Raw genomic sequence first — 15,082 nt, 5'->3', positions numbered from 1 at the left:
GCACATGCACGTGTGATTGGCTGACGAGCGTGGCACGCAGCGGCAACGCAGCGACGCAGCTCTCCGCATGTGGCGCGGCAGTCGCTGGTTCCCGTGGCTAGGAGCCGTGGAGAAGTGGCCGGCGTCGACGTCTAAAATTAGTGACGACCACCGGCCGGACTGCGAAGCTGCAGGCTAACGCGTACGGCCAGCATCAGACGGTCAGCGAGACATCGCCAGACTGCCATTCCAGCCAGAGCAAGGTCGTGGCGGGTGTGTCTAGCCTGCCGTCGACTGTGTGTTGCATTGCCCTCGACGTCGAACACGGGCCCTTGGATGATTGTCATTTTGCCGTCGCCGTTATTACCACCTAGACCCGTATACCACCCCCACCCACTTGTATACACGCCGGAAGACGCATCGTCCCGCACATAGCTATCGCGCTCCACGACATCTAAACTCGACCTGTTCCCAATGGCGTCCCCGGCCACGGTTCCGTTTACTTCCGTCGACACCACCACGCGACAGCTGACCAGGGACGAGGTGGAGTCGCCGAGCATCTCCAGCGCAAATGCGCTTGCCCGCTACGAGTACGAAGCGGGCCATGCAAATGCCACCACGGGCACCAAGATTCTGATGGTCGAGTGGGAGGACGACGACACAACGCGGGGAGTGCGGGGAGACTGGCACATCTCATGGGACGGCAGCACACGGGTCCTGCCCGCCAACGACCAGTCGGCCAACGACGTGCATCGCATGTACTTTTTGCTGCCCCCGGGCGTCGCAGTACCCACCAGCATTACACTCACGCTACGACCGCAAGACGGTACCCGGGCTCCTGTTGTCTGGCATACAAATCCCCTTCCGGCATTGTTCCCGCCAGAGCTAGGGGCATCGGCGCGGGCAGCGGGCAAGAAGGGTGTCCTGCACACCATTTGGGCAAAGAAAAGGCTGCAGGTACTACAAAAGGAGATTGAGGCAGAGTCACGCACCAACGTCGAGGGTGTCGGCCTGCTCATGGCTGTGCAAGAGAAGGAGTGGATTGAGTCGACATTCGGAGTCAATGCCAAACCCGCAGGCCTAAGTATCTCACTTGGCGAGCCCGTGCTGGCACCGATGAAGGCACCTTCTAGCCCACGGTCACCTGGCGGGGGCCGCCTCATGGACAAGCTGGCAGGACTGCGACTAGGCACGAGTGAAAAGGACCTCTCACCCAGCAACAGTACGCCGGGCTTCTCCAATCCCCTATCGCCCGAATCTTCAGACATTGCTATTAGTTCTTTTGCAGCCTTCAAAGGCGCAAATCCAGCTAGCCTTGCGGCAAAGCCTCCGCAACCACCCCAGGTTCAGCCAATAGATCCGCCTCGGAGAATCGCAGCACAGGCACCTCCACAATTCATCACAGAACAGCAGAGTGCTGGAATGGGCTCGTTAAACGCTCTGTCTGGCCCAGCGCCCGTTTTTCAATCTCGAGGCCCACTGGGGTCTGCAGACGACGATGACAAGGACGATGGACTCTTCGCGTTGCCTATCAGCCCACGGAGCCCGGAAGTAGGCAAGAGTCCCTTCTCATTTTCAGCCAGTGACACGGCATCTTTTTTGAAAGAAGAAAGTGCTGCGTGAGCACATGGATAGATTCGACGGTTGTGCCGGAGTCTTGGGGTCTAGAATTCTGTCTTAAATGGAGAGGCACCTGTAGCCCTCTTGTTTGGCGTGATACCTTGGCGGCCTTGTTGGCTATTTTGCAAGATCCTAGATAGGTGAATACACAATGAATAAAATCCATAGTTGCAGCCGCGTTGCTCTCTTGCTATTGGCTGCCCGACAGGCTGCCGTTGGGTTTGGGCAAACGCTGGGCTTGGCGCCTGCAAGCTTCGGCGCTGACGAAAGTGGATTCGCCGACGCGAACTCGAGCGCGGCTTCTACGGTACGACTGTCGCAAACCTCTCGCAAACCTCTCGACAACCACACACGAACCTCTCGCCGTCATCGTCGTCGTCGCCGCCGCATCACCACCGCGCTGTTGCCCGCAGTCGCATCAATACCATAACTAACTCGTACGCACAGTCTCCTGCACAGAGCCCGAGACGCGCCATCATGTTGGCCACCGGGCGCGGCAGCATTGCCCAGGTCCACTACACCGGGGAAGAGGCTGCAGGTGAGATCAACAAGCTCCTCAGCGCTGTGGTGAGTCTCCCATTGCCTCGCTGCAGACCTTCGCTAACAGCATATACAGGTGGAGAGCGAAGATGATTTCGACAAATGGGAAGCGCTCGTCACTCGCGCCTCTGAGCTCGAAGGCGGTGTCACCCGCAACTCCAGTCCCTCGATCATCGAGCTTGTCCGCAACGTCTACGACTGCTTTCTCACCAAGTTTCCACTGTTCTTCGGTTACTGGAAGAAGTATGCCGACCTCGAGTTCTCGATTGGCGGCACAGAGACTGCCGAGATGGTATACGAGCGTGGTGTCTCGTGTATCACTACTTCGGTAGACCTGTGGGCCAACTACTGCAGCTTCAAGATGGATACGTCGCACGACAACGACATTATCCGAGAGTGAGTTCTGCCTTTGCCCCACTTCCCTCCTCCCGATTCCGAGGCTCAAATCGCCGTAGCCAGCGGTGGGCTCGGGCGCGCTCGGGCGCTACATGTTTACATGTCCCATCATCCCGTTGCCATCCCCCCCCCACCCCGTTCACACTCTACCCCCGCGAAAGAGTTGCCCAAGACCCTGGAAGGACGAAGTTCGATAGCCTTACCATCCTTTTGTTGGCACACTAAGTTACTTTTCAAGATCGTCCCCTTTCATTATCTCCTCATCGTACTCTCCTTATTCAGACCTTTCAATACTAACTCAACAGGCTATTTGAGCGAGGTGCTCACTTTGTCGGTCTGGATTTCCAGAGCCACCCATTCTGGGACAAGTATATCGAATTCGAGGAGCGCATCCAAGAGCCAGCAAATGTTACCAAGATCTACAGCCGTGTTTTGCACATACCCATCTACCAGTTTTCTCGGTACTATGAGAAATTCTCCGTCCTTCTCTCCAACCGTCCAGTAGAAGAGTTGGCCAGTCCGGAAACGCTCGAAAAGCTGAAAGCCGCGGTTCAGTTGGAGAATCAGGGACAACCTGACAAGCCAGCGCTTGAGATTGAGCGGCAGCTGCGCGCCAAGATAACCGAATGGTACTACGGCTCGTACTCGAAGACACAGCAGGATGTTACCAGCCGCTGGACCTATGAGCATGCCATCAAGAGGGCCTACTTCCACGTCACCGAGCTCGAAGAGTCCGAGCTTGAGAACTGGCGTAAGTATCTAGATTACGAAGAGAAGCAGGGTGACTTCGAGCGTATCGCGTTCCTGTATGAGCGCTGCTTAGTCGCATGTGCTTTGTACGACGAATTCTGGCTGCGATATGCCCGCTGGATGTTTGCCCAGGGCAAAGAGGAGAACGCAAGGATCATCTACATGCGAGCCAGCTGTATCTTTGTGCCCATCTCAGCCCCCACCATACGCCTCAACTGGGCTCGTTTCGAAGAGAAGCTCGGTCGAACATCTGTCGCTCGTGATATCTACCTGGCTATGCTCGAAGAGGCACCAGAGCACACCGAGACTCTCATCTCCCTGGCAGGTCTCGAGCGACGGCACGAAGGCAACGATGCGGCTGTCCGCCTTCTAGAGCAGTACATTGACCGTTCCAACAATCATATTGGCGGCATACTCGCAGCGGAACAAGCACGTATTCTTTGGCAGTGCAAGAGCAGCATCGACGAAGCTCGTCAAGTCTTCAAGGACAAGCATGAGCGATTCCCAGACTCGCGTGAGTTCTGGATGAAGTACTTGGAATTCGAAATTGCACAGCCTTCTCCCAACCAAGAAGCGGCGCATGCTCGGATTAAGGCGGCTCACGAGCTGATGCGTACCAAGGGTCGCTTCTCTGCTGAGACGTCGAAAGAGTTGTCACACTATTACATGGCCTATCTCCTGAATCATGGCGGCAAGAATGCAGTCGAAGAGTACATGCAGCTGGATAAGGAAGTGAACGGGTATGTATCTGCTCAAAGAGCCCATTCCCAAACCCCTGCCCATCAGAAACGAAAAGGCGAGCCTCACATTGCAGCAAGCAAACGCCAGCGTAAAATAGACTTACGCTAGGCATCGTCCGCAGACCCAGGTTGCGTCAAGCTTCAGTTTGGAGGCTTTCTGTTGTCTTACCCTAGCATCCCCTGTCCCTTTTTAACTTGTTCTTATCATGTACCATCTTTTTGCATTTGCATGGCTACCGCAAAACGTAATGCACCAACTTCTTGTTATTTTGTTGTGTTTACTAACATTTGGCGTTTGATACAGTGCAAAACAGATCGAGGACCCTTCCACTGCTCTTCCCCTTACGCCAGCAAAGCCTAATCACCGAAGTCGTTTCTAGGAGTGCGACGGGATTTTGGTATGCATTCATATCCGTTACTTGTCTCAAATTGTTACTGACTGTGTTTACACAGACGAGGTGTGCTTACCCCTTCGCCCTACCCATGAGAGTTAATAAGCCCAGCCGCTTCGCGCGAAGGTAACTTCTGATCAGTTGCGTCCGACGATAGCGAGGCCTCCCATGATCTATGGCATGGCTCACAATCGAAGGCAGACTTTTTTTTTGCCTTGTCCTCTGCAGACAGGTGGTCGACTGAGCTGATAGGTACAGTAGCTCTTGTACTTGGTCGACCCCTGTTCTGGTTTGTTTTGCAGTGTACATTCTCGGCGTTTTCTTTCACGTGATCCAACATGATGGACACACATTTGACGGGGCTTACAAAAAGCGTTATTCCCTTCCTTCTTCTCCCCTCCCACTTCGTAGTCTCTTGTCCAAAGTAGATGATGGGCTACTCTAATAGAGAGAAGCACGAGTGCAACATGCGCACCAGACGAATACAATTCACTTGTTCATACAATTGGAAGCAGTGTTTTGCGTACGTGAAGTTTTTGGTCATCAAGTAGTAGTAATAATGGGTTTACTTTGGCTCGTAGAATTCATCGAGGTAGGTATCATGTCGTATCTATGTACATGGGGAATAGTTTTATCCCAAAGGTTTTTGAACTGTCGAACAGCTCCGTCATTGTCATCGGCATCAAACATGGCTTGTTTTTTTTTTCTCTTCGTCTAAACAGCAAAGCCTCCGCTATTCTTCTGCCTGGGCTCACTCGCCGCCTCAAACGTGCCATTGGGCAAAAGCCTCAGACCCTGTGCACTACTGCTGCCAGGCGCCATCCACGTCACGTTTGCGCCAATCTGCTGCAGATACGCCGTGGTAGCATTATCAAACGCATACTCGAAGCTCACCTGGGCGGGGACAAGCTGATCGTGGAATCTGGGCTGCGCCAGTGCCTCGGCCGTCGTCATATTGCCACTAAGCATATGAATGATATTCTGGATCGTCGCCGTAATAATGCGCGAGCCACCGGCGGCACCGATGGCAATGTACAAGGCGTTTGTGACGTTTGCGAGATTGAGGTGCTCGACGATGACGGGGGCGATTGAGGACAAGGGGCGTTTTCCGGGGCGAATGAAGTTTGCAGGACTGGGGATGTATCCAAAGGCGTTTGTAGTGTTTGGGATGCTGAAGTCGTTCATTTCGTTGTTCATGATGACGCCTGTTTCGGGGACCACGAGTTTGCTGCCGAAGAGCAGGTTGACGGTTGTGGTGAGGGAGATGGCGAGGCCGCTTGCGTCGGCAGCGACGACGTGGCTGGTGCCGGGGGTTTCGAGGGATTCGAGGCCAGAGGGGTTGTAGTAGGCTACGGGGAAGGTTTTGTCGTCGAGGATCTTGCTGCGGACTTCGGCGGCCGTGGCGTTGGAGAGCATTTGCTGCTGGAATGTGTCTAGGCCTTTGACGAAGGACGGGTCGCCGAGTTCTGTGCGCATGCCGTAGGCGAAGCGCATGCTTTCGTCCAGGCGGTGCGTGGTGAGGTTGGCGTTAAGGGGGTCGCCGACGCCTGAGTAGCCTTCCATGAATTTGAGGGCCGCGAGGGTGACGCTTCCGCCGGAGGGGGCGCTGCAGGCCGTGAGTTTGTAGTTTCCATACGTGATGGATGAGGGCTTGCGGATGGCCACGGTGTAGTTTGCTAGATCTTCGAGCGTCATAGTGCCATTGGCGGCCTGGAGAGCGCGGATTGTAGCTTCTGCCAACGGCCCTTTGTAGAATGCGTCTGGACCCTGCTCTGCGATGATTGAGAGTGTTTTGGCATAGCGCTTTCGAGTGATGGTGTCGTTGAGCTGGAGAAGACGGCCTTTGGGTGCAAAATCAATCGCAAACTCCTTGTCGTTGACGAAGAAGTTATCCTCTCCGTTATTTGAGGCAGAAGCCATGTACCTCACAAGATCTTCGTTGACCTTCCAGCCATTTTTGGCGACCTTGGCGGCTGGCTTGATGACAGTTTTCCATGGGAGGCGACCATACTTTTCATGGAGGTATTGCAGACCACGAAGTTCACCCGGAACGCCAGATGCGAGACCGCCCGTTTCACTAGCTATGGTATTGTTCTTGTACATATCTTCGAAAGCAGCGGCTGGAGCTGTCTCGCGGAAGTCAATAAACTCATATGTGCCGTTTGGTGAACGGACAAGCATAAAGCCTCCCCCAGCAATTCCTACCATCTTTCAGTAACTCCTGTAGGAAGCACTTTGGAAGATGGACTTACCAGAGTGGTACATGGCAACGACGCCTACGCATGCCACGGTACCAACCATGGCGTCTGCCGCATTACCGCCCGCCTTCAATATGTCGGTTCCAATACGACTGCAAATCGCGGTAGATGAAGCTACAGCACCAAGCCGCGGCTCATGAGGGCGGAACGAGTAAGGTTCCTCCTCTTTGTAGAAGGAAACATGCCTTTTGACTGGAGTAGCTAATGCGCTTTGCAGCACCAAGAGCCCAATCAAGGGCTTGACAAGCAAAGACGGCGCCATACTGTAGGCAGCACAATGCTGTTACCAAACGGACGGGGAAGAGAGAAGCCTGCGAGGTCGGCGTGGTGACGGCATGCGAGGAGTCGTCAGTACCTCTTTATAGTACACATGCCGACAGCGGAAGATGCTGACCCCTCCCCTACCAGATAGCCAGGGCAGTTACTCAAAGTGCTTAGCGTCAGCAACAGAAAGCGGAAGCTGGCATGAGAAGTGTACGCGGTTCTAGGCATTACTACGGACATGGTTAAGAAAATTCTGATGGTAGCGCTGAAAGACGAAGAGATAGGGTCTTAAAGCCGGGCCGTCTGCGGTATTTGGAGGCTTTGGCGCTGGTCGTGATCTGGGCGAAAGATAACGCAAGAAGTGTTGAGGGAGGACCATTGAAGATCGTGAACCGGACTAGAGCGATATGGTCCTGCGGAGATGACAGTCATGTACCATGGGGCCCCTCGCTGGGTATCAGGTAACCACAGAAGCCTCTTTTTTTCTCACGAGCCAATCTGTCAAACTCTACGTATCTTAAGGTTCGACAGCCAACATCCAAAGGGCGCAGAATGCATGTAGGCAGCAGAAGCGGCCAAGACAAAAGGGTCCAAGAAAATAGCCCGACGATTCAGCCATGGCCCATTATTCGGCGCCCTTATCTCTGTGTGGGGTACAAGGCCCAAGCACGGTTAAAAACCCCAGAAACGTGACACCGTGATGTAACCAGGTCGCAAGGCGCGAGTCGCGATGCTCGTTACGCGTCTCCGGCTTTCTCCACCTGCACACCGACCATCTGTTTCCTACAACCCACAAACGGTCCAATGGCGCCGAAAAGCAGTCAATCGTCCCAGAAGAGCACCCAGCCGACAATATCGAGCTTCTTCACACGCAAGCCGGCACAACCCCCCAAAGCTGCTGCTGCCACCACTCCTGCCGCTCCCGCTCCCGCTGCCACTCCCGCATCTCCACCAAGAACAAAGTCTCCGCCCGCCACCAACGACACGACCCAGAAAGACGGTGATGATGATGATGATGACGAAGAAGATGGCCTTCCCATAAGGACACCTCTTACCCTCCGTAAGCGCGCAGTACATGACGATGATCAACCCCAAGGCTCAGGTCGGTCCTCGCCTTCCAAACGCGTTCGCTTCACCAAAAACCTCTCTCCGGAACAATCACCTACACACACATCCGCCACTACCTCGGGTGCACCGAAGCCTCCCAGAATCACCGACAGAACCTCTAAGTTTCTGTTCTCGTCATCACCGGCGATTCAAGACGAGAACAAATCAGACAACGATGATGATGAGGAGGAAGAAGAAGATGCCGCCGTTGCCCAGAAGCAAAAGGAGAAACTACATGAGAAGTTTGTGAAGAAGCTGGGCCGTCCTGATAGCTTTGCCGAGCTGCGAAGGCGGAATAAGATCCTTTCAGAGGATAACGCTAATGAGGAGGAGGGCGAAGGCGATGAGGATGACGAAGAGGAGCCCCCACCAAAGCCTATCAAAGGTAAAAAAGCCGTCGCCACGAAAAAGGCCAGCAAGTTGACGCCTATGGAAATTCAATATCTCGATATCAAGCGCAAGCATCTGGACACTATCATCGTCATGGAGGTGGGATACAAGTACAAGTTCTTTGGTGAAGATGCAAGAATCGCATCGAAGGAGCTAGGAATCGTCTGTATACCAGGAAAATTTCGGTACGACGAGCATCCTTCTGAGGCACATCTGGACAAATTTGCGTCTGCAAGTTTCCCCACTCATCGCCTGCAAGTCCACGTCAAACGCCTTGTACAAGCGAACCACAAAGTGGGTGTGGTGCGCCAGGTCGAAACTGCAGCGCTCAAGGCGGCTGGCAACAACAGGAATGCGCCGTTCGTCCGAAAACTCACAAATCTCTACACCAAAGGCACATATGTGGATGATGTAGAAGGCCTGGAAACACCAACCGAGGGCTCAGGTACCAGTACACAGTCGACTGGATATCTGCTTTGCATCACCGAGAGCCATGCCAAGGGTTGGGGTACAGACGAGAAGGTTCAGGTCGGACTAGTGGCTGTACAACCGGCAACAGGCGATATCATCTACGACGACTTTGAGGACGGCTTTATGCGTAGCGAGATTGAGACGCTCCTGCTCCACATTGCGCCAGCTGAATTCCTGGTGGTTGGTGATCTGTCCAAAGCGACCAACAAGCTGATAGAACACCTCTCGGCCAGTAAGACCAACGTATTTGGAGACAGGTCACGAGTGGAGAGGGTGGAGAAGCCCAAGACAATGGCTGCACAAGCATACAGTCATATCTCGAACTTTTATGCGGGCAAAATGAAATCCAGTACAGACGCTGATTCGGAAAAGCAAGGTGCGGTCCTAGACAAGGTGCACCAGCTATCAGAGCACGTTACTATGTGTCTGTCTGCCATGATTACATACCTCAGCGAATACGGACTGGAGCATGTCTTCGACCTTACCAAGTATTTTCAGCCCTTCAGCGCACGATCATACATGCTGCTCAACGGCAACACATTGTCCAGTCTGGAGATTTACCAAAACCAGACAGACTTCACGTCAAAAGGCAGTTTGTTCTGGACCATGAATCGGACAAAGACTCGCTTTGGGCAACGGCTGCTTAGGAAATGGGTTGGTCGACCGTTGATTGATAAAGCCAAGCTGGAAGAGCGTATTGCGGCTGTTGAAGAGCTCAAGGAGGGTGAGCACACCATACCGGTGGACAAACTGAAGTTTGTGTTGGGAAAGATCAAGACTGATCTTGAAAAAGTCCTCATACGGATATACTACAAGAAGTGTACGAGGCCTGAACTGCTATCTGCTCTGCAGGCACTTCAAGAAATATCAAGCCAGTACTTGTCTGCTCAGACACCTGAGCAAAGCGGCTTCTCGTCGACACTGCTGAGTGAAGCTGTCTCAAACGTTCCAAAGATATATGAGGACCTGAATGGCTTCCTTGACAAGATCAACGCGAGTGCCGCAAAAGATGATGACAAGTACTCATTCTTCCGAGAAGAGCATGAGGCGGAGGACATCAATGATCTGAAGCTCAGCATTGCGTCGGTAGAAGATGACCTAAACACACACCGCAAAGAGGCAGCAGCAAAGCTTGGGAAGAGCAAGGTGGACTACGTCACCGTTGCGGGGATTGAGTATCTGATTGAAGTCAAGAGGAAATCACCCGAGGAAAAGAAAGTTCCTGCATCATGGCAGCAAATCTCAGCCACCAAGGCTGTTCTTCGCTTCCACACTCCAGAAGTCAAGCGTATGCTCCAAGAGCGGGATCAGTACAAAGAGTCACTTGCTGCCGCGTGCGATAGAGCCTACATGCGTCTATTGGAGGAGATTTCATCCAAGTACCAGCAACTTCGAGACTGCATAGCTTCTTTGGCTACGCTTGACGCTCTTCTATCTCTTGCTACCCTAGCAAACCAGCCAGGCTATGTAAAGCCTACTTTCACAGATGACATTCAGATTAATATCACAGGTGGTCGACATCCAATGGTTGAGCAGCTACTTCTCGATAGCTACGTACCAAATGACCTCTCGCTATCACACGACTCGACCCGCGCCCTTCTCGTAACAGGTCCCAACATGGGCGGAAAATCCTCCTTTGTACGCTCTGCCGCACTGATCGCCATCATGGGACAAATCGGGTCCTATGTGCCAGCCAGCGAGGCACATCTAGGAATGCTAGACGCGGTGTTCACTCGGATGGGCGCATTCGACAACATGCTCAAAGGCGAGTCGACATTCATGGTCGAACTCAACGAAACATCCGACATCCTCAAATCCGCAACTCCGCGCTCTCTGGTTATCCTCGACGAGCTTGGTCGCGGTACTTCGACTTTCGATGGTGTTGCCATAGCCGAAGCAGTGCTCGACTACGTCATTCGTGACTTGCAGTCTCTGACGCTATTTATTACGCACTATCAGCACCTCGCTAAGGTTCCCTCGCGATTTCCCAATGGCCAGCTAAAGAATGTGCATATGCGTTTTGAAGAACAAAATGGTGGGAGGGAAGTGGTGTTTTTGTACGAAGCAACAGAAGGCATGAGTCATCGGTCATACGGACTCAATGTCGCTCGGTTGGCGAGAGTACCCGAGAAGGTGATTGATGTGGCACAGGTGAAGAGCACAGAGTTGGAGCAGAGCATGGAGGCTCATAAGCTGGCGAATCTGTAAGTACATACTGATGATATGATGGGGAGAAAGGAGGAACTAACCGTGAATAGGTCGCGCATGATGAAGGGGCTGCTGGACGACGATTCGGAAGCAATGCTTGACAAGCTTGTAGAGGGAATTGAGCAACTGTGAAGTAAATGTGGAAATGTATGATAGCAGTGGGAGGGCTCTGTGTTTGGCACACCAAGATGAATCGTCATATAACGCAATATCGGTAGATTATGAGCGTTTAGCACTAGAAAGACATTCCTTGCGGCATCAAGCAAGCGCATTCAAATCGAACAACATCACAAGCAACATTGTAGACAATCGATACGGGATCATGATTATTTCATTTCGTGACTATCATAATAGCATCATCATGGCCAGCAAGACATGTACTGCCGCAGCCGTTATTCCCAAGGCCATAGCTCCCAGCGCCCGCAACCTTTCTTCATTACAACGAGCTTATTTGTCCTGGATGGGCATGTCCTTGCCGGTAGCACTCTTGTACTGTCCACGGATAAAGTCGCTAATCTGCTCGTCTTTGGCTTGCTCAAGAGCAGACTCGTTGTCTTGGGGTCCCTGACCGAGGAACTTTTCTTGGACAAAGTCGACGCCTGTACATGTACATGTTAGTTTTCTCATGCCACACTATCCCTCACTGAGATGGGATGAAGGGAAATGGTCAGGGTTAGGCAAGAACCCAACGTACCCTTGTCAAGGTAATCCTCGTTCTTCTCGCTGGCCTTGCCGCCGCCAGCAGCCTCGTTGAGCTTGTTGCCAATGCCGCCGAGGAAGCCACCCGAGCCTGACGATTGCTGTCCTGCGTTCTGGTCGTTGACGACCTGCTCGTTTACAGACTGGCCCTGGCTCTTGTTCTGGCCGCCGGCAAGCTTGTTGACAAAGTCCATGATGATGAATTATACGTTCAGGGTATAGGAGAGAAGTGAGGTAAGTGTAGTAGTAGTAGTAGCAAGTTTTGATTCTAAGAAAACAAAGCTTGTTCAGTACTGAGTATGTGAGAAGGAAGAAGAAGCTTCGTAATCGGGAAAGGGAGCCCTATTTATACAAAGCTTGCAACAACCTAAGGGGGGGGCGGCGCGCGTTGTGGGAAAGAAGCACAAGCAACGAAAGCAACAGACTGGGTTGAACCAAGATCTTAGCCCGCCCTCAATGACAGCTTTCCAAGACTGGAGAAAAAAACAATAGTTTGATAGGCTCGTCATCTATCTGGTCTACCGCTCTTTGTACCTGATGTGTAGCGGTGGCTTGCCCATTGCGATTAGCACTGCCCCGCGCAGGCTGCGCGCCGACGTCATTTAGTTAGACCCCCGCAGCCCGCCGCCCACGTCCCGCGCCAGAGCTGCAAACTAGCACGTTTTTTATCGTCGCCAAGGGTTTGGGGTGGGATATGTTGAAGTGTGTGTTTGACACGTGCGGCGGGGGAGCTTTCGAATCACATTTCATCATCTCTCAGCTTTTCCTTTTTTGTTTCTTAGGCACGAAACGGGCTTGGGTCTAGAGCGTCATTTGTTTAGTCGGTTAAACTTGTTTCCTTTCTCCACGTACGTACTACTAACTACAACGTAACCGCTGGCTCGAGCTTTTTTTTTCTTGAGGGGCTTTGACGTGATGATACCGATTACTATCATCACAGGGTTTCTAGGCTCGGGAAAGACGAGTATGTTGCAAACTCACTTTACTACTTATCCTTGCTTATCAGTCTTTTTTTTTACCCTGCAATCTCGCAGATATTGACTGCATGCGTGCATGTTTCTTGGTTACTTCCTGCTAACACCACGTAGCCCTCATCTTAAACCTTATCCCCCAGCTGCCCCCGTCGTACAAGCTCGCGCTCCTCAAGAACGAGTATGGCGATGTCAAGGTAGACACCGCGCTCGCGTCTTCGGCGGCCATTTCTGGTGTGCAAGAGCTGCTCAACGGCTGTATATGCTGCAACCTCGTAGGCCAATTATCCGACGCGCTCGAAACGCTCGCCCGCGATGTAAAACCTGATCGCATTGTAATCGAGACTTCTGGGTCTGCCTTCCCGGCCACGCTGGCCATGGAGGTCAACCGGCTGAGTCGCGAGACGGGCAAATATGTACTCGACGGCGTAATGAGTGTCATTGATGTAGAGAACTGGAAGGGATACGAAGACACGAGTATTACGGCGAAAATGCAGGCGCGGTACACCGATCTCATTGTGCTGAACAAGCATGAGTTGGTCAGCGAGAGGCGGCTGGAAGATGTGGAAGACGCCATTCTGGCGCTCGAGGTGGAGCCACAGATTCCTAGGACTAAGAGTCGCAAGGGCTGGGTGGACAAGGATATCGTGTTTGGGTTGGATGCGCGGCTTGCGGGCGTTACGGAGGAAACAAAGGACGGGGCGCATACGCATGAGCACGACCATGGACATTCGAGTGAGGTAGAGGTCTTGACAGTGACACTCAAGAGCGAGGACAAGGCGAGGAGCGTGGATACATCGAAGTTGGCAAAGTTCCTGCAAGACCCAACAAAGGATGAAGTATACCGGATAAAGGGAATACTTTATGCTTCTACACCGCCCAAATCTTCAGACACTATACCCCCATCAACTCAGCAAGTACCAGAAGGGAGAGTGAGATATATTCTGAACTGGGCATTTGGCCGTTGGACATTTACACCCGTAGCCTTGCCTGCAGGCGAGGAATTGAAAGAGGAGCCAGTGCTGAGGCTTACTGTAATTACGGCGAAGTACGAGTCTACAAAGTGGAAGAAGGAGATTGAGTCAAGCGGACTAGTGGCGTTGGAAGGTGACACGCCAGGGACATTGACAGTGGAGAAGATAGCATAGATGGCGCCGTCAATGTGTGGATACCCCCCCAGGTCAAGAATCAGACGATTTAGATTTGCCAAAATGGATATACTTCAGTTCATTTGGGCCTGATACTCTCACAATTCTTTCACAACTGAGCATTATGGGTCCAGAGTTCGTATATGTGCATTTAACGTGGTGTCAAAAGGGGACCCCCGATGTTTATTGAGAATTCTGTAACATCAGCTTTCCTGCTGCAATTGCTCGACACAACTTCTTAGTAAGCGCATCAGTGTCATCTGTATGCTCCGGCCCGCAGGCGTGCCCGCATGTTTGCCAGCACCCCATCCAAACGGCAATACCAGCCTCCTCTTTGCATTTCTATCCAGGACAACGAGCGCATCTAATGGGAACTTTCCTCCGCCCAGAGGATGCAAGAGACCCAGCCGGACAAAGTGGTTGTTGGATGTGGTGGCAGCCTGTACCAAAGGGAGCGAAAAGGGCGCAGATGGAGAGAGGCGATGTGTAGAAGGGTCATGGCAGAGAACAAGGGCTTGGAGCGAGGGCGAGAGTTTGTAGAGGTCAGGTAAGGCCGAGCTATGGAATGTCAATTGTGTTTTTTTGTTGGGGTTTGGAACGCAGCGTACCACAAGAGCTCATAGTGTATCTGAACATTACCTTGCACGCACAGTACTGTTATCGACTGTCCCCGTTGGTATCTGGCCCAGTTATTATGCGCCTGTAGCTTACTATCCGGTGGCGCCGCGAGCACATTGCTGGCTAGTATGGCGTCTACATCGACTGTCCACGCATCTTCCGGGCGTATGATTTCCAGCTCTTCCAGCTCGCACTGTGTCTTTGATTTCTTCAGAGTGTCTCCAAACGGAGAGGGCGCAGGCGACGGCTCCCTTTTTGGTGGCAGATCCTCGTCATCATCGAGGGCCAAGCGCGAGCGTTTGCGGCTCAGTGCCACGTCCATGGTCCAGCTATGTTGCGTTAGTAAGTCACCCATCTACGCTGTCGCACCACTTTTTGTCGCAGTGCTGCAGGGAAAAGAGAAAGGACATGGCTGAACCGGCCAGCGTACATTGATTTACATAACGTCGTGGAGGATTTGCGGTTGTCACAGACGACGCGTGGGTAGGAGAGTCAGGGGAAGGGCGCGAGGGGAGGGCTTACTAGGCTGCC

General features: G+C 52.7%; 6 protein-coding genes across 6 annotated transcripts; 3 read left to right on the top strand and 3 right to left on the bottom strand.

The window, feature by feature from the left end:
- Positions 1 to 453: 453 nt before the first annotated feature.
- PSV08DRAFT_354687 (TPR-like protein) lies at positions 454 to 4,405 on the top strand (the record flags this gene model as incomplete). The annotated part of the gene is made up of 5 exons (XM_014224325.2): positions 454 to 1,530; positions 1,870 to 2,166; positions 2,216 to 2,535; positions 2,841 to 4,025; positions 4,330 to 4,405. The coding sequence occupies 5 exons, from the start codon at positions 454 to 456 to the stop codon at positions 4,403 to 4,405; spliced, it is 2,955 nt and encodes a 984-aa protein (XP_014079800.2).
- A 534-nt stretch (positions 4,406 to 4,939) lies between these two features.
- Positions 4,940 to 6,937, bottom strand: PSV08DRAFT_364834 (gamma-glutamyltranspeptidase; the record flags this gene model as incomplete). Its single annotated transcript, XM_014224326.2, has 2 exons — positions 4,940 to 6,618; positions 6,670 to 6,937. The coding sequence occupies 2 exons, from the start codon at positions 6,935 to 6,937 to the stop codon at positions 5,132 to 5,134; spliced, it is 1,755 nt and encodes a 584-aa protein (XP_014079801.2). The 3' UTR covers positions 4,940 to 5,131.
- An 806-nt stretch (positions 6,938 to 7,743) lies between these two features.
- On the top strand, positions 7,744 to 11,412 carry PSV08DRAFT_411665 (muts domain V-domain-containing protein; the record flags this gene model as incomplete). The annotated part of the gene is made up of 2 exons (XM_066093895.1): positions 7,744 to 11,111; positions 11,166 to 11,412. The coding sequence occupies 2 exons, from the start codon at positions 7,744 to 7,746 to the stop codon at positions 11,245 to 11,247; spliced, it is 3,450 nt and encodes a 1,149-aa protein (XP_065948602.1). The 3' UTR covers positions 11,248 to 11,412.
- A 16-nt stretch (positions 11,413 to 11,428) lies between these two features.
- PSV08DRAFT_364832 (uncharacterized protein) lies at positions 11,429 to 12,115 on the bottom strand. The gene is made up of 2 exons (XM_014224328.2): positions 11,810 to 12,115; positions 11,429 to 11,714 (listed from the first exon to the last, which is right to left on the bottom strand). Exons 1-2 carry the CDS (start codon positions 12,006 to 12,008, stop codon positions 11,563 to 11,565), a joined length of 351 nt encoding a protein of 116 aa, XP_014079803.1. The 5' UTR covers positions 12,009 to 12,115; the 3' UTR covers positions 11,429 to 11,562.
- Positions 12,116 to 12,526: 411 nt separating this feature from the next.
- Positions 12,527 to 14,399, top strand: PSV08DRAFT_364831 (CobW/HypB/UreG, nucleotide-binding domain-containing protein). The gene is made up of 2 exons (XM_014224329.2): positions 12,527 to 12,778; positions 12,903 to 14,399. Exons 1-2 carry the CDS (start codon positions 12,730 to 12,732, stop codon positions 13,931 to 13,933), a joined length of 1,080 nt encoding a protein of 359 aa, XP_014079804.1. The 5' UTR covers positions 12,527 to 12,729; the 3' UTR covers positions 13,934 to 14,399.
- On the bottom strand, positions 13,970 to 14,941 carry PSV08DRAFT_323762 (uncharacterized protein). Its single transcript, XM_014224330.2, has 2 exons — positions 14,542 to 14,941; positions 13,970 to 14,491 (listed from the first exon to the last, which is right to left on the bottom strand). Exons 1-2 carry the CDS (start codon positions 14,904 to 14,906, stop codon positions 14,137 to 14,139), a joined length of 720 nt encoding a protein of 239 aa, XP_014079805.2. The 5' UTR covers positions 14,907 to 14,941; the 3' UTR covers positions 13,970 to 14,136.
- Positions 14,942 to 15,082: the final 141 nt, after the last annotated feature.

This window comes from Bipolaris maydis, assembly GCF_028858645.1.
Source record: "Bipolaris maydis strain C4 unplaced genomic scaffold PSV08scaffold_12, whole genome shotgun sequence".
Lineage (NCBI taxonomy): Eukaryota > Fungi > Ascomycota > Dothideomycetes > Pleosporales > Pleosporaceae > Bipolaris > Bipolaris maydis.
Note: the sequence above shows the minus strand (reverse complement) of the source record. Positions and strands in the feature narration are given on the sequence as shown.